Here is a 22,814-nt window from a genome sequence, read left to right as displayed (position 1 = left end):
CTTCTTTCCTGGAAGCACTGCTTACATTACTAGCAGAGTATTCTTAAGGAAACCTTCCTGTTCCTGACATAGTATCCTTATTTGAAAGTAACAAGGCCATCATTGTAAATCAGAAAAAGAAAAATGCATTGTTCATGAACCTTAAAAATAATGAAAGGGATAAATAAGGATGAGAGATGGAAAGGGTAGTTTTCTTCTCAGAAAATTTTTAAAAATCATCACACTACTCTTAGTTGAAGCAACAGTATGTGATTTATATATTAGAGTGTTATGAGTAGCCTGCTTACTAATTCTTAATATCTTATCATTCTCTTATCCTATTCATTGTTTTGTATGAAGCTCATTTACTCAGAAGAACTTTGTCCAAACACAGTAGAAAAATATTCTTGAAATGTTTGGCAGGCCACAAGTGCAGAATATTTGAAAGAAAATGTCATGTTGTGCCCACCTGGGTATATTTTTATATATCTTTGTTCCTTCTGAGCCTACCGATGTGAACTCCACCTGTCTTCAGTAGCTGTTTGAAGAGACTAAAACAGTTTAGACACCACTAGATCTCCATGCCATCAGACAATCTAGGGAATTGGTTGAGAAAGTCAAACCTGAGTGTGTGCTACAAGGTATTCACTGGAGGGTAGATAGGCGTTTCAGAAAACAGACTTATCTTGACAGCCAACCTCTCTCTTACAGAAGTCACTCATCGTGGGTTACTTAGGGAAGACAGTAAGTTTTATATAAGGGGGGATTTTATTTTAGGTCTTAGGGTAATTTAATAGGGGGGAGAACTCTCACACCCTTGTTAATTCACTGATAGACGGTGTTAACTGTCCATACAGGCAGTTGATTTAGTGACACAGTATGCCAAAATAGCTCTGCAGTTTAGCTGAAAGTCGCCAGAAAAGAGAGAATACCATTCCCACAGACAAACACATAACCGCTTTTCTGACTTAGGCTATCTTAAGGATTTCATTATTTTTTATTTATTTTAAACATCAGTTTCTTTTCATGTCATTGGGAAGATTAATATGATTCATAAAGACTTGATGTTGTAGCTAGGGTGAGGCTATGGAATAGTACACCGTTTTGTCAGATCAATTAGGCATTAATTAATGACTTACTGAGCACATAAACATTCCAAGTTTTATTTAAAGTTTGGGGGAAGCGGTGGTATATGTGTGCACAATACATTTCTGTGAAGTACCTCTTCTATTCTCCAGAAACCTAGAGATCAAACTGCGGTACTGAAAATAGGCTGATTAAAAGTTCACTCTTTCCTGGACTATGGTGGTAATCTCATTGGTCTCTCCACATCCACTTTTTCTCACACTTAATCCAGCCCCAGAGTAATTGAAGTGATCAGCCTGTAACTAATAAGATTATGACATTTCACTGTTTAAATCTGTATAATGGCTTCAATTTTATTGATAGAGGAATTCAAATTCTTTATTATGGAATGAAGTGAACAACATCATTGTCACCTGTCATAGCTTCTTATGCCTATCCTCACATAACCAAAATATAAACCACACTGGACTATTCTCAGAAAACAGCTTAGACTTCTAAATTCCGTGCTTTTGAACATTCTCTTATCATTCCATGAATGCCCCTGACACAGATTTCATGAAGTCTTGGCTCTAGTTGTATCCTAGAGAAACTCTCAGTCTACTGTGAAAGACAGACAGCCAAAATAGACAATTACTCTTCTGATTGCAGCAGAATGGTAAAGAGAATTGAAAATACTCCTGTAATGAACACCTAGTAATGCTTAATTGGATATAACAGAATTCTTTTATGTACATAGTTGAGATCATAGTTTCTGGTGTCAGAAATGAAGAGAGACCTGATAACCGGAGCAGAAAGTACATGACTTAATGCTGTAACTATTACAGGGATAGGAGTGATAAGGGGTTATGAGTGTCAATAATCTAAGGGTTAGGGTTTTTGACATTTATCTAAGGAGAGGAGATTAGGCCTTGGGCTCACACAAGAGAAACAATTTGAAGTTAAGATGCTGATCTAAAGATAGGACCATGGAAAAGCTACAGTTTTGGCTAAAGGATGAATTATGGGGGAAAAAAACGACACAAAACAAATCAAGATTCCCAAAGCCCAGGAAGAATTTTTGTCTCTATGTCTCTGGGTAGAAAATTTTCAAAGTATCTCTCTTAACAATTCAAAATGCTAGGTCTGCAACACATGTGGATTTGGGTTAACAGGTCCCCTTCACCTGTGTGATGTAAGAAGTTCCAAGCCAAGAAATCAGCATAAGATTGGGGATAAGCTTCTGCTGTCCCTGGACATTGGCAAACACAAAATCATCCTGAAGAGATGTGCCTATGGGCCAGGTGATCCACAATTCCTTCATACACAGTTGTACAGAAAATAACTCACAATCCAAAATTTAAAAACACAGAAGGAAATGATCCATCATGAGTGAGAACAGCAGACACAGCAAAATGGAAGCTTCATACCCTTCCCTCATTCCACTCAGTAGATCTTAAAATAATCTGATAGACTATAAAATAAATGTTTATGATAATTAAAGATCTAGTTGGAATAAAACCCATGAGATAACAAGACAAATTGAGATGATTTTCATACCTTACAATTCACCCTTTAAATGTGTACAGTTTTGGGCTTCCCTGGTGGTGCAGTGGTTGAGAGTCCGCCTGCCGATTCAGGGGACATGGGTTCGTGCCCCGGTCCGGGATGATCCCACATACCGCGGAGCAGCTGGGCCCGTGAGCCATGGCTGCTGAGCCTGCGCGTCCGGAGCCTGTGCTCCGCAATGGGAGAGGAACAGTGAGAGGCTCGCGTACCGCAAAAAAGAGGCTCGCGTACCGCCAAAAAAAAAAAAAAAGTGTACAGTTTTATCCACAAAGTTCCTTTTCACTTGTAAGGTAACATCCACAGATTCCAGGGATTGGACATCTTTGGGTGGCCATTATTCTTCCTACTACAACTGTCAAAATATTTTAAGGGTTATTTTTGTTGCTGTTGTTTGTTTTGTTTTATTTTTGCATCACAGAAGAGAAACCAGAGAATAGTTTCCCAGAATCCCCTCTCCTAAATTGTTCTGGATTAAAGTTTGCCAATGAGAGGCACTTGAATGAGATTTAGAAGGTGGAGCAGTCTATTATACTCTGGCAGCAGTTGCAGCCAGATGCATAGGCAGATGTGAGATTCACAGGAGATTCCTAGTAAGCTCTTGAGAGACATCTGCTTTGTAGTGGCAGACAGGGATAGACATTGGGAGCTTCCTCGAGATCCTTGAAAATCACAACAGCTTCCCAGCATATAAGTAACATATGATAGGAAACAAGCATCATTTCTATACCTTGGCAGATTATCATACTTCTTTCTAAGTCTGGATCAGCTCCTTTGTATTTTCAATACTGTGAAATTTTTCTGAGTTCCTTTAATGTGAGTGTCATTTCTTCTGTGACATTTTCATCCTTTCCATTACAATCACTCTCCTGTTTCATGTTTGGTTTTATTTTATTTTTTTTTTGTCTTCTGGCTACACCTTCATTTGTTGGCCAATTCCATTTTTCTATTATCCATTTTTATAAAATGTCACATGGCTTTATCACTGGGAGGAAAGTATGTAACACATTTAGCATGCATGCTCTGCTGTCTGTGTCTGAACTGGGTATCAGATGTTTAGTGACCAATCACTGACAGACTGTGTGAGAAGTGATGTGACTGGTCATTTATCATGATGTGTATTTGTTATTTACATAGTGATATGTGGACTTAAGAGTTTAGCAGCAAAATCTGTACTTTATGCAATTGTTCAACTGATATACTGTGGTAACTGAAATTTGAACCATATTTTTGGGGCAGTGGTGTTAATAAGGTTAACCATGGTGTATTAGTTTGCTAGTACCACAAATTTATAGCTTAAATAACAGAAATTTATTTTCTCATAGTTCTGGAGGCTGGAAGTCCAAGATCAAAGTATCTGTAGGGTTGGTCTTCCTGAGAGCCATGAGGAAAAGATGTGTTCCAGGCCTATCTCCTTGGCTTGTAGATGGCTGCCTCTTCCATGTATCTTTATATCATTTTCTATCTGTATACGTCTGTGACCAAATTTCCTCTTCGTGTAAGGACATTAGTCATATTGGATTAAGGCCCACCCTAATGAACTCATTTTAACTTAATGACCTCAGTGAACATTCCCTGTCTCTGTATAAGGTTACATTCTGACATACTGGGGGTTAGAACTTCAAATGAATTTTGGGGTGAGGACACAATTCAGGCCACAACACATGGTAACTGAGATTTGTACAAATACAAATTGTACAAAAAGAGATTATCTTCTGTTTACCTGAATGGACCCTGAGAGATAGAGCTAAAATGTGAGCTTTAGCAGTATCTTCCAAAATGACTCATGAGAGTTATGCTTCATTACCTCTTCCCAAGTGCTAAAAACACTCTTTGTCTTTATTATTGAATGTCAGATTTGTTATGTTTAGAATTTTGTGTCAGCTTTTCTTTTGTTAAGGTCTTTGAAGATAATACTGCACAGTCCTTTTTTCCAAAAATTAGGTATATTTATATAAATTAGAAGGCATAGATCTTAAGTGTTCAGTTGGATGAGTTTTTTTTTTAACATCTTTATTGGAGTATAATTGCTTTACAACGGTGTGTTAGTTTCTGCTTTATAACAAAGTGAATCAGTTATACATATAAATAAGTTCCCATATCTCTTCCCTCTTGCGTCTCCCTCCCTCCCACCCTCCCTATCCCACCCCTCTAGGTGGTCACAAAGCACCCAGCTGATCTCCCTGTGCTATGCGGCTGCTACCCAGTAGCTATCTATTTTATGTTTGGTAGTGTATATATGTCCATGCCACTCTCTCACTTTGTCACAGCTTACCCTTCCCCCTCCCCATATCCTCAAGTCCATGCTCTAGTAGGTCTGTGTCTTTATTCCTGTCTTAGAACCCCTAGGTTCTTCATGACTTTTTTTTTTTAGATTCCATATATATGTGTTAGTATACGGTATTTGTTTTTCTCTTTCTGACTTACTTCACTCTGTATGACACACTCTAGGTCCATCCACCTCACTACAAATAACTCAATTTCCTTTCTTTTTATGGCTGAGTAATATTCCATTGTATATATGTGCCACATCTTCTTTATCCATTCATGTGTTGATGGACACTTAGGTTGCTTCCATGTCCTGGCTATTGTAAATAGAGCTGCAATGAACATTTTGGTACCTGACTCTTTTTGAATTAGGGTTTTCTCAGGGTATATGCCCAGTAGTGGGTTTGCTGGGTCATATGGTAGTTCTATTTTTAGTTTTTTAAGGAACCTCCATACTGTTCTCCATAGTGGCTGTATCAATTTACATTCCCACCAACAGTGCAAGAGGGTTCCCTTTTCTCCACACCCTCTCCAAAATTTACAAGCAGCTCGTGCAGCTCGATATCAAAAAAACAAACAACCCAATCCAAAAATGGGCAGAAGACCTAAATAGACATTTCTCCAAAGAAGATAAACAGATTGCCAACAAACACATGAAAGAATGCTCAAGATCATTAATCATTAGAGAAATGCAAATCAAAACTACAATGAGATATCATCTCACACCGGTCAGAATGGCCATCATCAAAAAATCTAGAAACTGTTGGGTGAGTTTTAACAATTGTACAGAACCATGTAACCACCACCACAGTTAAGATATAGAACCCTTTCATCACCCTCAAAATTCCCCTCGTGTCTCTTTGTAATCAATCCCCCTTGAACATCCAGACTCAGGCAACCTTTGTTCTGCTTTCTATCACCAAAGAGTAGTTGTGCCTGTTTTTGGATTCCATATAAATTGAACCATGCAGGTATGGCTGGCTTCTTTCACTCAGAATAATGCTTTTGGGATTCATCTCTGTGTTGTGTGTATTAGTAATTTGCTGAGTGGTATTGATTATAGGGATGTGCCACAATTTATTTCATTCATTTTTCTGTTGATAGACATTTGGGTTGTTTCCAATGCTTTATGAGCATTCTAGTAGAAAACTTTTGTGAGCATATGTTTTTATTCTAGGAACAGAATCCCTGGGTCATAGTGTTGATATGTGTTTAAGTGCAAGAATTTACCAATCAGTTCTCTAGAGTGGCTGTACCATTTTACATTCTTACCAGCAGTGTATGAGTATTACAGCCATTCACATTCTCAACATCATTTGGAATTACCAGTTTTTTTTAAAAAAATTAGCAATTCTAAATGAGTATAAAATAGTATCTTACTGTATTTCCCATATACTAGTGTTGTTAATCACCTTTTCATATACCTATCGGCCATTCCTATGTCTTCTTTTGCAGATTAGTTTATTCAAGACTTTTGCCCATTAAAAAATCGAGTTGTTTGCCTTTTGTTTTTAATGAATAAGCTTTAATTTTAGAGCAGTTTTAGGTGTACAGAAAAATTGATCAGAAAGTACAGAGTTCCCAAATTCCCCCTGCTTCTCTCCCACAAGTTCCTCCTATTATTAACATCTTGCATTAGTGTGGTGTATTTGTCACAATTGATGAGCCACTAGTGATACCTTATTATTAATTAAAGTCTGTAGCTAACATTAGAGTTCGCTCTTTGTACATTCTATGGGTATCGAGAAATGTACAATGACATGTATCTATCATTATATTATTATACAGAATAGTTTCATTCCCTACAAATATTCTGTACTCTGCCTATTCATTCCTATCCTTCACCCTACCCCTGGCAACACTAAACTTTTTACTGCCTCCATAGTCTTGCTTTTGTCAGAATGTCATATAGTTGGAATTATACAGTATGCAGCTTTTTTAGATTGTTTCTTTTGCTTATGCAAAAGACTTTAAATATGCATTTAAAGTCTACCGTGTCTTTTTTTGGTTTGATAGCTCATTTTTTATTGCTCAGTAATATTCTATTGTCTGGGTATACCACAGTTTATCCACTCACCTGTTGAAGGACACCTTGGTTGCTTCTAAGTTTTGGCAATAAAGCTGCTATAAATATTCATGTGCAGACTTCTGTTTGGACATAAATTTTCAACTCATTTCAGTAAATACCAAGCAATGCAATTGCTGGATTTTATGGTATGTTCAGCTTCGTAAGAAACTGAAAAACTGTCTTCTAAGAGTTGTTTGTCTTTTTATTGTTGTTTTTTAGGAGTGATTTATATATTCTTGATACACATGTTCTATTTAAATACTCTACAATTTATTTACCTATATTGTATATTAGTTCTTGGTGTGTATATGTGTGTATATATGTTCAGTGGCTGTCTCTTCATATTTGTAACAGCATCTTTTGATAAACAATATATTTTTCATTTTTATGAAGTCCAATTTATAATGTTTTTCTTTCCTGGATAGAGGCTTCATAGTTTTAACTTTTACTTTGGGTCTATAATCTATCTCAGGTTAATGTTTAATTATGGAATGAAGTAGGGCATGAGGTTCATCTTTTTCCCATATGGCTATATAGTTGTTCCAGAAGCGAAAAATCTGTAATACCAATAACAATTTGCATTCCTAACCCTGACATCTTTATTTCTGAAAACCATTCTCTGTTATAGGGAATGAGGGTCCCTTGGAGAAATGGCTATTTCCAGAGCTGGGGCCAGAAAAGTACAAGATGAGCCTGGAATATCTTGTCGTCCAAGAAAGAAAGAAAGTTCTCAAAGAATAAGGTAAGCATGTCAAAAGGGCATAGGAGCCAGCTTAAAACTGTTCCCACTGGACAAATCTTGGAAATTTTAGCATCGACATGAATAAAGATAGTAATGGGTCATAATCTATGGAATAAAATAGGAATCCAATAAAAATAAACATGAATAAAAGAGGATGGAAAAATCTCCTTTAAAGTAGAATGTAAATTAATGTTAAATATTTCTTAATAAGTACAAGATAATTGTCTTAACTTTGGAGTGGGGAAACCTGGCAGAAACCATCTTAACCAATTGCTAAAAGTTACCACCACAAAAGGATACTGTGTGCTTTCTGATATGATGCATTGACAAAAACACAGTGACACTTCCATGGTATTCCTGCCCCAAAGGCATACTATGAATCTAATAATGGAGAAATATCAGGACCTGAGGAACACTTTGCAAAGTTACTAGAAAGCCTGCAATCTCGAAAACTAAGGTCATGTCAAGGAAAGACTGGAGAACTGTTCCAGACAGAAGGAGACTAAAGAGACATGACAACTAAATGTAGCACATGATTCTGGATTGGATCCTGGACCTAAACATTTCATTTTGGGGACAATTGGAGAAAATCTTAATATATATGATCAGTGGATTAAATAATAGCATTATATCCCTAATTTTGATAGTTAGGCTGAGGTTCTGTAGGACAGTATGCTTGTTTATAGCAAATGCATGCTGAAATAATATGTGGAAACGAGCCTTCATGCTTGCAACTCTAAGTGGTTTAGGAAAAAAGATAGTACAAACACACACATATACACACACATACTGACTATGGGAAACAGATAAGCCAAATATGGTAAAATGTTAACAGTTGTTTCACCTGGGGGAAGGATTCGCAGGAATTTGTAAAAATCGTACAAGTTTCTTGTATGTTTGAAATTATTTCAAAACAAGTTTAAAAAGAATGAATATTCAGAATTAATGTGTGAAAAACACTTTACCCTTTAAAACTTATTTTCATATTCATTTTCTCATTTGAGACTCACACCTGCTCTGTGAGGGGGCACTTTTTATAAATAAGGAAATTGGATTTTAGAGATGCTCAAGGGCTTGTCTGAAAGAACATGTCAGATGTCGAAGCTGAGCCAGGGATTCTCACCCCTAGTCTAGTCTTTGTACCATTCCACACTGCCTTTAAAGATAATATCTTATGTTTGCCTTGTGCATGTTACTCCTCTCCCATGGACCTTCATTTCCCCATTTGAAATCTGAAGTATTTTTATTAGTGGGCCACTCTGCGGGTTCTTCTCTCACTTAACAACATTGGAGCCCTTAGAATGAGAAATTGGCACTGTCCCCTCCAACTCTGAACTTCTGTGATTTCCACTGCCATTTTGCACAACAGCTGGTGTACTTGCAGGAAGCAGTATGGGATTTGAGAAGGATGCAGGGATTACTCTTATACATCACATGCCTCCTCTTCCCTAGGGAGGACTTTTTACTCAAAGAACCCATTTTTCTGTACTGAGAGAAATAGTCACTGAGTGGATAAAGAGGAGACAAGGGACCTGAAGGAGGCTAGCAGGAATCCCTAGGGAACCTGGGAGGAGAGGATGCTGGGACTCAGCTGAAGGATGACCAGAGATGCTCCAAGGGCTGAGAGAAACCTTGTTTCCTGTCTCTCAGATGCCGCTGGGGCTGCTGGTCTCTCCCAGGGTGACCACCATGGTGGCACAGTGATGAAAGAAAGTTTTTGGAAGTACAGTTGCCTCTTTACTCTGAGAGAGCATCATGTATCCACATCACAGATGTAGCACAGGTTCTTCCAAGACTGAGAGAGGAAATAGAAAATGTTACAGGTTGGCTTTAAGAATGTTAGAATGGACACTGGTTTTCCCTAAAAACAAAAACAAAAACCTTATGTCTCATTATTATGAGAGAGCATGTTTTGAACTGACAGAAAGCAAGACCAAAATGAAACCTTATTTTATTCTTCCAACTACTTCTTATTCAAGCGTAAACATTTTTTTTTAAATTTAAACATCACAGTTAAATTTATAGACACCAGGATAAAATAAGAGAGGTGAACTATTAAATTTAAATTAAATTTTAATTAAATTTAAATTAAGAGAGGTGAATACATTAAATTTAAAATGCAGGTAGTAGAGTCACCTCAAGACTAGTAAATTGCAATTCTCCAGTGAAAAATAATATGCAATCTGTGTATAGCACTTTGTATTTTGACAAATACTTCTGTATTTTATCATTTGATCTTCACTGCAGCGTTATGATTTAGATCCTATTATTATGCATATTTATTGAAAAGGAGTCTGAGACAGAAAAATTAAGTGACTTGCTCAAGCCGCACAGTTAGTAAGCAAGAATATGAGGATTTGAACCCAAATTTCAAACTTTCTTTTCTTTTCCTAATGCTTCCCTGATATGTGCTTCACTGCTTTTACATAGGCATACATATTCCTTGGAGAAAACAGGGTCAGTTTTGATTCTGTCTTTGTCATACTGTGACACTGCCAGTTCTCACTACAAGTAGCAACATGGGTGGTAGAGGGCAGCAATACGTGTATGTCTACTTGGATACAGACACTCACACAATGACACAGATGTGCACATGCACATGCACTCTCCTTAGGAGTTCCCTACAGGAGACGATTATTTTGGACTTTTCTCAATTGTACCCACAGAATTTTAATTTATGGAGGTGACTGAAAGAAGACATGGAGAGGTCAATGCCATTAAGAAGAGGGGACATGCCTTGTCAAGCAGGGACACATGGGGAAGCACCAGATTTTAGTCAAAAGGCAGAAAGGAGTGAGGGCGAAGACTTAGGCCAGACACTTTATTGGGGTTTTCATGGGAAAGGCTAGGCAAGACTAGGTAAACAGTTTAGGATTAGCTAGTTTAAACAATTCCAGTGAGCTGTGGGGAATAGGGACTGTCCCTAGTTGTCTGGTACCTGGCCCTGAGTTGATTTAAGTCAGGGGAAATATTGATTTGGTGTGTGTGAGTTAGGTCAAGGGGATGGTTTCAGAGTATGAGGTCTGGACTTCAGGGGAGACATAAACAACTTTGGCTGTTAGTTTGACCCTGCAATTAATGAATACCAAATAGACAAATACAGCATTAAGAAAACAGGACAGGACTGTAGATTCATAGCATAGTATCAGTTCTTAGATATGGGGTTCATGCTTTTGTCTGCAGCATATCCTGAGTTTCTCCATGTTTCAGTTCTCTACTGCCATGAAACAAACCATCCCAAAACTTTGTGGTTTAGAGCAACTGCCTTTTTATTTGCTCATGATTCTGTCGCCTTGGAGTTCATGTAGTTTTGGAATTCATGATGTTTTTCTGGCTCTCTTTATAGTCAGCTGGAGTCATTCACACAGCTGCGTTCAGGTGGTGGCTCTGTTGGGCTGGATGTTGAAGGGGGAGCTTCATTCTCATGTTTGTTGGCTGCCTACTGCTCTTCCAAATGACCTCTTTTTCTCCATGTGGCTAGCTTGAGCTTCCTCAAAGCATGGTGGTCTCAGGGTAGTTAGACCTCTTATATGGTGACTGGGTCCCAGTAGGGAGCATTCCAAGCGGCAGACAGAAACTTCAGACCTTTAAGGTTTTGCCTCATAAGTTATAAATTACTTCTATTACAATTTATTTGTCAAATCAAGTCACAATGCCAGCCCAGATTAAAGGGGCAGAGGAGATTGTTTCTACCTTTTGAAAGGTTAAGTGGCAAAGAATTTATGGTCATCTTCAATTCACCACACCCATTCTGCCTCAAGAAAAATTTAGTCTAAATCAAAGTAACTAGCCAATTTGAAAGAGAAGTCTAAACTACATTTAAAACAATAAACAGAAATTATGTCAGGCCACACTCAATATTTATAACAAAAAAATTTATAATAATGCCAGATACTTTCTAAAATGTATGAAAATGCCAGAAACAAACCAACTGTATAAGGTCTTGTATGTTCAAGGTTACTAATTATATTCAAATAACTAGGAATGAGAAACATGAGAACAAAAATCTAGTGCAATATACTGTGGGCAATAAATTCTGTATTACAGCAATATAAAAACATACATGAAGAATACCAGCTACTTAATAATAAGACATTAACTCACAGAACTCATAATTCAGTTATAGAAATCTGATTTTCCAGTTCTACATCTGAGGGACTGTGAGTGTATTTGGTGCCATCCTTCATCCTGCATCATCTGAGGAACTGAGCTAAGTTGGGCCTCTTTAGTTCTGAGGCAGGAGCGTACCTGGGAAATGCAGGTGGAGTATTTATTATGCAATTATTAAGAAGACATAGCTCTGTGCATCCTATCTCTGTCTCCTGACTTGTAAGGGGATTTGACATATATTTGTTAGCAGAACTATGTGTATTAGGATTCTATAAACACTGTGTGTGTGTGCGTGTGTGTGTTAGGATTCTGTAAATGCTATGTGTGTGTGCATGTGTGTATATGTATACACACACACATGTATATATATACAAATATCCACACACACATGCACACACACACATACAATGGAAGGAGGCAAACCAAAGTTTGGATTTTCAACAGTCCTGTTAAGTGAGATCTGTAGGGAGAAGGAAAGCTATTGGGGATGTTTCCTTTTTATTTTAACATGCCAGTATTATTTAATTTCTTTTAACATAAGAATATATTTTTCAGTACTTAAATAAACATGTAAAAATGTTTCAGGGCACTTTGGTAAGCTGGAGAGGATGAATATATGAGGAAGAAAGCTGTACCTTCTTATTTCTCTCTTCAGGCTAGAGGTCTCCATAGCCCTCTAGATGTGGTTACTGTCAAACATAGCCCCAGGTGCACCTGCTTAAGAAGAAGGTGGGGGAGGGGTGTAGGGCAGAGGCCCAGATCATAGTGACATCCATCTGACCCTCTCACAAACATCCCCTTCAAAGCTGTTTTCTGCTCCTGGCTGCATATTCAAGTGTCAGGATGGTTTTTGCAATCTGTACACATTCCTCTGGAAGATGAAATATCTAGGGACGTTTTCATGTTTATTTCACGGGAATCTTACAGTCTTGCTGCTAGGTGTATACCAGGGCAGGGTTTGGAGCTTGGAAGGTGGTAGAAGTGATAGGCACCAGGGATCACTCCCTTGGCCTTGGGCCCGTGCTCATGCCAAAGAGTGGGGTTTGAAGCCCCCTTCGGGACGTTCTGGGCCAGAGCTATTCTGATAAAGTTTCTGAGTCTGAGATAAGTCCCATGGTGTACTTATCTCTGCCACCAGCATCTTCACACACCTGTAAAGGAACATTCAAGGGTCACTTGAGAGGAGAAAGGGGAATAAGGAAGGCAACATACAGTCGTAAGCAGGGTGAATGGGCAAGGAAGGGCTGGTAGGCCTAGACATTGGTGGGAGAACCTCCTGGGCACTGCAAAGCTGGTTAACATGAACATTACAATTCTATATAATTTATATAGTGATACTGCTCACGTCTTCCTCACTGCTTCCCTTGTGAGTCACTGATGAACTGCCTGTCCCTTTTCCCTCCCTCCAAGTTGGAAAGCACCTCACAAAATCACTGCTCAGCTCTGTGGCCAGTTCTGGCCTGGGCATTTCTTGTTGCCTAGGAACTCAGAGGCCCCTCAGAGGTAATACTAGTGGTTGCTTCCTATGGTTTCCTCCCTGATTCCCTCTGTCATGGGGTTGTAGGAAGAGGACTAGGGCAGCACGGGCCTAATCATCTCTGGGTCCCCATCAGACCTTCTTGATTCACAGAAGTACAGTGCATAATAATTTTTCAGTGGAAACACATGGGCATCAGAGTCAGAGAAGCTGAGACTGTGGTATCTAACGTATCACCAACATATTGCTCTCCTGGGTTTAGGCTAGTCTTTAACTCCTGGGTCTCAGGTTCCCAGAGTGCCCATCCCCATCTGTGGTCCTTGTGCAAGGGTCAATGAGGCAGCCCATGTCAATCGCCAGATCTAGTGCCTGCCATAGAATGTGTGCTCCTTGGAGTAGAACTCTGGACATGTCCTCCTGGATTAGGGTCTAGACCTGGTAAGTAGAGATGGATACTTGCACTGCTGCCCCAGGCAAGTCCGCCTTTTACCCTGAGTTGTGAATGAGCAGGATGGCGAGAAACCTACCTCTGACATTTCCTGTCCCTTCATTCCAGCCACTGAACGTTTATGGAGCACCTAGTAAGTGCTTTCAGATGTAGAAGATGAAAGGATGAATGAGAGAGGGTCCCTGCTTGGCCTCTAGGGCCTTCTCAACCAGTGGGGGAGCTCATATCCCAGGATAGTCCAAGGGTTCATATTCCCTCCTACCTGATCTTTGCCCTGCTCACCCTCTCAGCACTGCGATCCTCCTCCTCTCCCTACTTGGACCTTGGCCTTGTTTCTCTCCTCTTTGTCAGCTTCTCACTTCCATGGATGCCCGTTCAATTCTATTGTAAAAGAACTGAGTAGGGTTTAAAATTTTTATTTTGCCATTTATTACAATGGAAACTATTCATGATCAGAGATAGAACATACTGGACAATTTGAAGAGTATTTCTGAACACTTTGTGCAACCACTACTTCTAATTTTTACCTTAACATCTGTACCCTGTGAGATTCTTTCATCCACCAAATATTTATGGAGCTTCTACCATGGGCCAGGCACTTTTCTTGCATTAGGGATAGAGCAACCAACAAAGCAAAGCCTCTGTCCACATATACTTACATTCTAAAGTGGAGGCAGACCAATAAACAAAGTGCTGTATGATGTGATGGCTGCTGGTATGATAAATGCTATGTAGAGGAATGAAGCAAGGTAAGGGGTTAGAGATTACTGGAAGAGAATGGGGTGCTCTGATAGATGAGGTCGTTAGGAAAGTCCTCTTGGAAAACAGTGGGAGAAGGAGTCAGGCAGTTAAATGAGTAGAGAGCCTTGCAAGGCAGAAAGGACAGAAGGTACAAAGATCCTGAGGACAGAGCTACTTGATGTGTGTGAGAATCAGCAAGGAGGACAATGTGATTAGAGCAGAGCAGAAACCGGGAGGAGGCACAGGAGGTGAGGCAGGGCCTGCTAGGCCATTACCAAGACTTTGGTTTTTATTTTGAGTGAGAGGGGAAAACTATTGGAGGGTTTTGAGTAGGGGAGTGAAGTGACCTAACTTTTGTTATAAAGGATTCCTGCGCCTACTCTGGAGAATATATACACTATAGGAAGAGAAGAGAGGAAGCCAAGTGATTAGTTGCAACAGTCTGTCAGAAAGGAGGGCTGGGAGCAGGGTGGTAGTGGTAGAAGTAAAAAGAAGTGATTCAATCCGGGATATATTTTATCTTTTTATTTTTTTGCGGTACGCGGGCCTCTCACTGTTGTGGCCTCTCCCGTTGTGGAGCACAGGCTCCGGATGCGCAGGCTCAGCGGCCACGGCTCACGGGCCCAGCCGCTCCTCGGCATGTGGGATCTTCCCAGACCGGGGCATGAACCCGCGTCCCCTGCATCGGCAGGCGGACTCTGAGCCACTGCGGCACCAGGGAAGCCCCGGGATATATTTTAAAAGGAGAGCCAACAGAATGTGTTGGCCCTAAGGTCCTCATTCCGACTCATTTGTCAACTATTTGAATAATAACATTCAAAGTAGAAAAATAAAACCATTTTAAAAACACAAGTGTTCATTGTTAAGCAAAGAATAATACCCAGTAGTCAAGGAACACTAACATTAGGACAGGAAATAGAGTCAAAGAAGGGATGCTAAACTTTGCAGAACTTTTTACACTTTGCTATTTACAAAAATAATTTTAAACAAAGGGATAGAGGTACACAATATTATTTTCCAACTAAAGAAGAATCCCTGTTTAAATACTGTTTTGTCATGAAAGACAGGACCCCTATATATATGGAATCCAAAAAAATGGTTCTGATGAACCTAGGGGCAGGACAGGAATAAAGACACAGACGTAGAGAATGGACTTGAGGACACGGGGAGGGGGAAGGGTAAGCTGGGACAAAGTGAGAGAGTGGCATGGACATATATACACTACCAAACGTAAAATAGATAGCTAGTGGGAAGTAGCCACATAGCACAGGGAAATCAGCTCAGTGCTTTGTGACCACCTAGAGGGGTGGGATAGGGAGGGTGGGAGGGAGATGCAAGAGGGAGGGGATATGGGGATATATGTATACATACAGCTGATTCACTTTTTATAAAGCAGAATCTAACACAACACTGTAAAGCAATTATACTCCAATAAAGATGTTAAAGAAAAAAAAGAAAGGACAGGACCCCTGAGGCTCTTTCATAACTCTTAAAGGATGTGACTCCCATGGTGCAGCCAGCATTGCTAATAGTTCTTTGGGTGAGGGAGATTTAAATAAGCAAAAAATGTGTTAAAACCACGCCAATGGAATCTGGTGGCCACAGACCCACCAAAAACACTGAATTGTATGAGTCGGCTGGGTTGAAGGGTGGTTGATCCTTTAAACTTGAGCAGGTTGAGCCTCTCAGAGATGGGTCTTTAGCGCTCGCTCGGTCCTGGCTAAGGCCGGGCTCACATCCAGGACTGGGTCTCTGCCCACCGCCCTTATCCACCGGCCTGGAGACACGCTCGCAGCCCGTGACCCAGCCCGCGCCACCCCGGCCCCGCCCCCTGCCTTCCCGGGCGCCCGCCCCTCTCTAACCGGGCGGTGCCGGCGCGCCGGCCGTCAGAGCGGCTGTGTGGGCGGAGCTTGCGTAGCCGCCGGGACCCCTGCGCGTACCGCCTCTCGCCCCTAGCCACGGCGCGCCTCCGCGGACACGCACTTCCTGCGAGGCCTCCGTGCGCACCTTAGGCGAGCCGAACCGAGCTGAACCCTGCCCTGCACTTGCGAGCTGTTCGCCATGGTGGACGAGCTGGTGCTGCTGCTGCATGCGCTCCTGATGCGGCACCGCGCCTTGAGCATTGAGAACAGCCAGCTCATGGAACAGCTGCGGCTGCTGGTGTGCGAGAGGGCCACCCTGCTGCGCCAGGTACGTCCGCCGAGCTGTCCGGTGCCCTTTCCCGAAACGTTTGACGGCGAGAGCTCCCGGCTCCCCGAGTTTATCGTGCAGACGGCGTCTTACATGCTCGTCAACGAGAACCGATTCTGCAACGACGCCATGAAGGTGGCATTCCTAATCAGCCTGCTCACCGGGGAAGCCGAGGAGTGGGTGGTGCCCTACATTGAGATGGATAGCCCCATCCTAGGTGATTACCGGGCCTTCCTCGATGAGATGAAACAGTGTTTTGGCTGGGATGACGACGAAGACGACGAGGACGAAGATGAAGAAGATGATTACTAGGCCCGTAGACCCTCGGGCCTAGGGGGGAGGGCCCTGCACGCCGCCACCTCCCCCCTCCCCGCCTTGCCCCGCCCGGAGCCGCCGCGCTTCCCTAGCGCTCCGATCCCCTTCCCTACCCCTGCCTCTAGTTGTCTTCCTCCTTCCCCCTCCTGCCCGTAGTGCTTGTCTTTGTTCCGGGGATAGTGCTCCAGTTACCTGCTGCAGAGGCTGGGGCCTCTCTCTGAAGTGCGCTGCCTCCCACTCTGGCCAGCCCCAGGACCCTCTCCTGCTAACTTGAACTGTGTTCTGAGCCCCAACTCTAGGCCAGGCCCCTGTTACCAACTGGTCAGACTACGCACAGCTGTGCCGCACAGCCCTGCCAACTGTCAGGCCTACATCTTGCCCAGAGACCTACGCTGCCACCTAAGCACCCTCCACCACATTACAGCGACAGACCAGGCCTTTGGAGATAAGGAGCAACCTAGAAGATGCCATAGTTGGCTACACCTCCTGGGACACTGGTTTGGACTGGTCACCAACTTCCCCCGAGGGGCTAATCTTTGAAGCTAGTTAGTTCCCTGCTAACGCCCAAGGTCTTCTCCTGCCCCACCAGATTGCTGCAGGAGCCTGTTGTGCCTGGCAGCCAAATTGTTGACATTTCTCCTATGCACCAGTTTTGCACAACTGTCATTTATCTTTCAAAATTGCAGCAATCTCACAGATGTGTGCATTTGGACAAAAATACTAAAAACAAAACAATACAAACAAAAGCAGGAACTCAGCCCAACTCCTCAGTACTACCTGGAAAAAGCATTTGCGTTCTTTTCAATAAATATCAAGCACTACGAAAAAAGAGTGTCTTTTAATGGTTAAGGGCTGTCATTGGCCTCTGCCACTTACCCTGACTCCCATATTCTCATTGATATCAGGGAACCTAGTTCAGTCCCAGTATTCCCCACTGTCATGTGTAGGCTACAGAGGACAGCTAACATAGGGCTTTATGGGGAATCTGGTACTCCCCTCATCAAAGCATTTCTTGCAGCCCTGGTGAAGGGAGTGTCCTCTGGGGCTTCCAAGATGACATGGGTAAGGTGTGGCTGAGCAGGTGGCACACCATCCCAAACTGGGACGCTTTTGAGAGAGCTTAAAGGGGACACTATTAATTATTAGACTGGGACAGCAGGCATAAATCAGAACACACAATATTCCTGTCTTCCTGAGCTTCTGGGTTCTTCCCCAACACGGCAAGTTCTGCCCCTTAACCCTTAGTGCCTGTGGGGTGCTATTGAGTTCAGGCTTCATTTAACAACGTAGCACATTGTTTTAATACCCCTTTTTAGGTGCTCGAGCTAACATTAAATCCTAGATCCTGGGTAAATGCACCCATAATAAACGGAGCCTGATTTGAACATTTCATCTTCCTTGGGCAGATACCCTTAGACTCCCCACCCATCCATGTGCCCCAGATTCCTGCCTGTAGAAATGGACAAGATGCCTGGCTATCTCCTGAACTAGATCTTATACTGCTATCTGAGCTATGCTGAGATTTCTTTGTGGGCCTGGAGGGCTCGGAGGCACTAAGGGAGTGGGGTGAGTGCTGAGAAGAATCTGCATACCTTTGTGAGGCAGTTACCCCAGGTTAAGTCACTGAAATGTTAAATCAGGGAAGTTGGGTTAGGGGATCTGTGGGGCCTATCTCTGCCAGCCAGGAGCTGTCAGGAGCATTTGGGAGGTTCCGAGTTCTCATTCTTATCTCCATCTGCCCCCATGTCTTTATTGTACCACGTCTGGAGCCAGCTCTACCTTAGAACCTCTAATTAATTTAGGTAATACATTTTCTTGTTGTTTAAGACCTTTTGAGGTTGCGTATTGTTTTATTTGTATTGTGACGTAAACCTCACATTGTGGGTTAAATGAGATACTGGTCATCATACCGGCTACTTCAGAGGTGTGGATTCAATGAGATCACACCCATGAGGTATTTTGAACTGTCCCTGCTGCGTGATGAGCACTCAGTAAACATGGGCTCTTACTCCCAGGCCTGGGAACCGAAACATCATTCCAGAAACAGGTCTCTTGCTATGACCTTGGCCTTAGGAAAATGTCAGGAGTCAATAGGAGCAGAGCAGGCTCAGGAAGAGTGGAAATGAGAGCATGACAAGACCTCATTTACTCTTTGGGATCTGACATGAAGTCAGATAGAAAGCCGGTTTACTAAGTGAACAGGCAAAGTCCAGAGCAGGAGTCATTTTTCCAGTCTAAGAAAGTTGTTTCTGGAGGGTGGGACAGGGGTAGATATGATGTAGCAAAGGAGGTTGAGGTCCATACTGGGGGTGGATCTGGGGAAGTAGTGGGCAAGTGCTGAAAGCTAGGTGAGACCCAGTGAGACCAAAAATCAGTCATTCAAAATAATCAGTGGTCCAGGTAGACTTAGAGGAGTTAGAGATAGGGTGGTCAAAGAAAAGTGGTTCTTGCCCTCATGGTCATTCCAGTTTGTTGCTTTTACAGTGCCTTGGTTCAGAATTGGGATGATACCTTGCTACAGGTAAGGTCCAGAAAGAGAATCTAGACTGTGATTAGATTTGAGAGTGACCTTTCCAAGGTGGAAGTTGAAGGCATGAATAGATGAGATCTGCTCCCCACCACCAAACCAAGTGTGTGCATGCTCTGTGCAGAAGGAAGGGGTTTCTGGTCAGTGAAGATGCCAACGCAGCACCTGAGTAGCACTCATGACAGCTAGGCCAAGAGCTTCTGGAATCTGAAACGTACATGTCCTGGGCTTGTATGCATGTGCCTGAGCTGACTCAGTGTGTGTGTGTGTGTGTGTGTGTGTGTGTGTGTGTGTGTGTTAATGTCCTTCATGTATCATGGAAGAGTGGTTTATGCTGTGAGCTGCATAGAAGAACAGTGTTAAGAATCTGGCTACCTTGGCAGATTCTGCAATAAAAGCACAGATAGTGGCAAGGGCTTTACCACCACGGGAGGAATTCATGGTAGTGTGATAGTGGCATAAGGCACAGCAGAAGAGAATTGGAGAAGTAAATAAGCATATCTGAAGATAAAATCACCACTCAGGTGAAAACTATTAAAAGTAGGTGAAAATGTTGAAATAGCAAATATGAACTTCAGACTCCTGAATTCCCATCACACTGGACTTGAAACGGTTACTGAAATTGTGCTATTAATGAAATGAAATTAATAATATTGAAGGTCATAATCATTTAATCCTATTAAATCTTCCAATGTATGTTTGGATTTCTCTACTCACTTGAATAGGTAAATAATGCCATCCATTAATTCTGTGTTGCTGTGTTTTGCCGGATGATACATTAAGCTAGAGGTACATGATGCACATTGTGTTTGGTTATTTTCTGCTATTACAACATAGTGAAAACCTCAGCAATTTGGAAGTAGAGGGAGATGTCTTGTTAAAATTAGTGGAATATTTATTTTTTAACAAATGAATTTAAACAGTTTTTAAAGTTCTTGAAGCACTTAAAGTTAATAAAAGGGTATCAATTCAAGGTCCTGAGAATGTTTCCTTTGATGGATGATGAGTGTGGGGTAATTGTATGAAGTATATATATTATTTGCTTTGAAATATGAATTTTGCTAAAGTAGCATTAAAAGTGTCTGGTAGTTTGCATTACTCAGTAGTTAAGTATATTCGCTACAGTCTTATGCCTACTTAGTCCTAAAGGTAGATACAACCAACTATGTTTGGTGTCCTTTGACAGTGCTGGTGACCCCCTACTTCTTACTTCTGATCATCCCCCTTGCATTTTTTCCCTCCTGTCTGAAATGCCTCTGTTAGGATTTATTCCTTTATCTTCAAATATTCAATTGTCCAGAGACTTAAAAAAAAACAACAACAACAATGCAGTTAGCCTGTGATGGGTAATAGCTTGCTTGAAGTAATTATGAACAGCATAGCAAGATTTGTTAGAGGAGCAAAAGCCCTGCCCTGGATTAGTTGGGTGGGGGAGTGGTGTTGAGATGCTGCAACATTTGTGTACCTCCTGGTATCAGAGCTACGATCAATAACAAATTAATTTTTCTTATGATTATATCCACAATATTTTCATATCTTCTCTTCTCCCGCCCTAAATGACAAAGGATTTCATGCACAGAATTGCAATAATATAATTCTGTTTTAGCCAAAGTCCCTATACAGTCAGTTCAAATGACCAGTCAGTTCAGAGTCAGCCAGTCAGCTCAAGATAAAAAACTGTCACAAGACTGTTTATATGCCTCATTTAAAATTGTTACTTAAAAAAAAAAACTCATACCAGTAAAAGAAAGCAAAGAGAATTATATTTCAGTGGTAACTGAAGTAATTGGGATATTTCTGATTTATTTGTTCTCTAGACACAGATAATTGCACTGCCATACAGGACTTTTAGAACTGTTCATTTGAATGTATACAAATTTTTAACATGTTCATAAGTAGGGAGAATAATATAACGAGTCCTCATAGACCCATCTCCAGATTCAAAACTTACCAACATTTTTGCTTCACCTATCCCTTTTCTTTCTTATAATTTTTATGGAATATTTAAAATCAAATCCCAGATATCATATTAATTCATCCTTTAATACTTCAGTATGTTTCTCTAACAGATAAGGCTTTAAAAACAATCCATAATATCATTATCGTATGTACTAAAATACAATGACTCCTTAATATTTAATACTCAATCTGTATTCAAATATCCCGTGTCTTAAAATTGTGTTTTTAAGTATTTGTTTGAATTAGGTTTCAAAAATGTTGACACACTGCATTTGGTTTCTATATCTCTAAAACCTTCTTTTAACTAAAAACAATTGCTGCCCTCCATCCTTTTTCCCCTACAAATTATTTGTTGAGGAAACCAGGTCATTTGTCCTATGGAATTTCCTATATTCTGGATTTTTTTTTTTTTTTTTGCGGTACGTGGGCCTCTCACTGTTGTGGCCTCTCCCATTGTGGAGCACAGGCTCCGGACGCGCAGGCTCAGCGGCCATGGCTCACGGGCCCAGCCGCTCCGCGGCATGTGGGATCTTTCCGGACCGGAGCACGAACCCGTGTCCCCTGCATTGGCAGGCGGACTCTCAACCACTTCGCCACCAGGGAAGCCCTATATTCTGGATTTGCTTACTCTTTTCATATCCTTGCCCAAGTTTCTCTTGGGTTTCTGTGTTTCTCAATATTTTAGAGGCTCTTAATTTATTAGGGATCTGTGATATTTATTGCAAATATTTACTTATTTTTTTATTTTAATTTTTTGGCCATGCCGTGTGGCATGTGGGGTCTTAGTTCCCAGACCAGGGATTGAACCAGCGCCCCCTGCAGTGGAAGCATGGAGTCCTAACCACTGGACTGCCAGGGAAATCCCTTATGCTGCAAATATTTATGCCCAGTCTATCATTGGTCTTTTTATTTTCTTTATGATATTGATATTTCAGGCTGTTGTGAAAATGTTTAATATATTTCCATGTTTTCCAGTATCCTCCCATTTCTCTGCTCCCCAATTTATTATTATATTCTTTCTCTTAGTGTTTATACCTTTAATTCGTGTATATACCTCTATTATTTTTCAGATATGAGTGATCTATTTTGACTCTCAGCTATGAAAGATGAGGAACTCAACATATACATTAATACTATTTCCCTATCAGCTTTGTAAGTTACATTGTTTCTGTGTTGTCAGTGTTTGTAACAGTTACGTGTTTTCCCCCCTGAACATAATCCCTGCATGTGTTTCAATTTTAATATATCAGACAAATGAATTTAATAATAACTACCTTGTCCAATTTTCATTCAGTGTTTTTTGGTTAGCTAGTTTCTTTTTCCATTTTTAGTTATTTCTTCAAAAGGAAAAAAATTCCCATA

General features: G+C 41.1%; 1 protein-coding gene across 1 annotated transcript; it reads left to right on the top strand.

Annotated features, from left to right (window-relative positions):
- The first annotated feature begins 16,356 nt into the window (after positions 1-16,356).
- LDOC1 (LDOC1 regulator of NFKB signaling) lies at positions 16,357-17,795 on the top strand. The gene has a single exon (XM_081222476.1). The coding sequence runs from the start codon at positions 16,523-16,525 to the stop codon at positions 16,961-16,963; it is 441 nt and encodes a 146-aa protein (XP_081078602.1). The 5' UTR covers positions 16,357-16,522; the 3' UTR covers positions 16,964-17,795.
- The last annotated feature ends 5,019 nt before the right edge of the window (positions 17,796-22,814 follow it).

Source organism: Mesoplodon bidens (assembly GCF_964165515.1).
Source record: "Mesoplodon bidens genome assembly, chromosome: X".
Classification (NCBI taxonomy): Eukaryota; Metazoa; Chordata; class Mammalia; order Artiodactyla; family Ziphiidae; genus Mesoplodon; species Mesoplodon bidens.
This window is presented reverse-complemented; position numbering and strand designations above follow the sequence as displayed.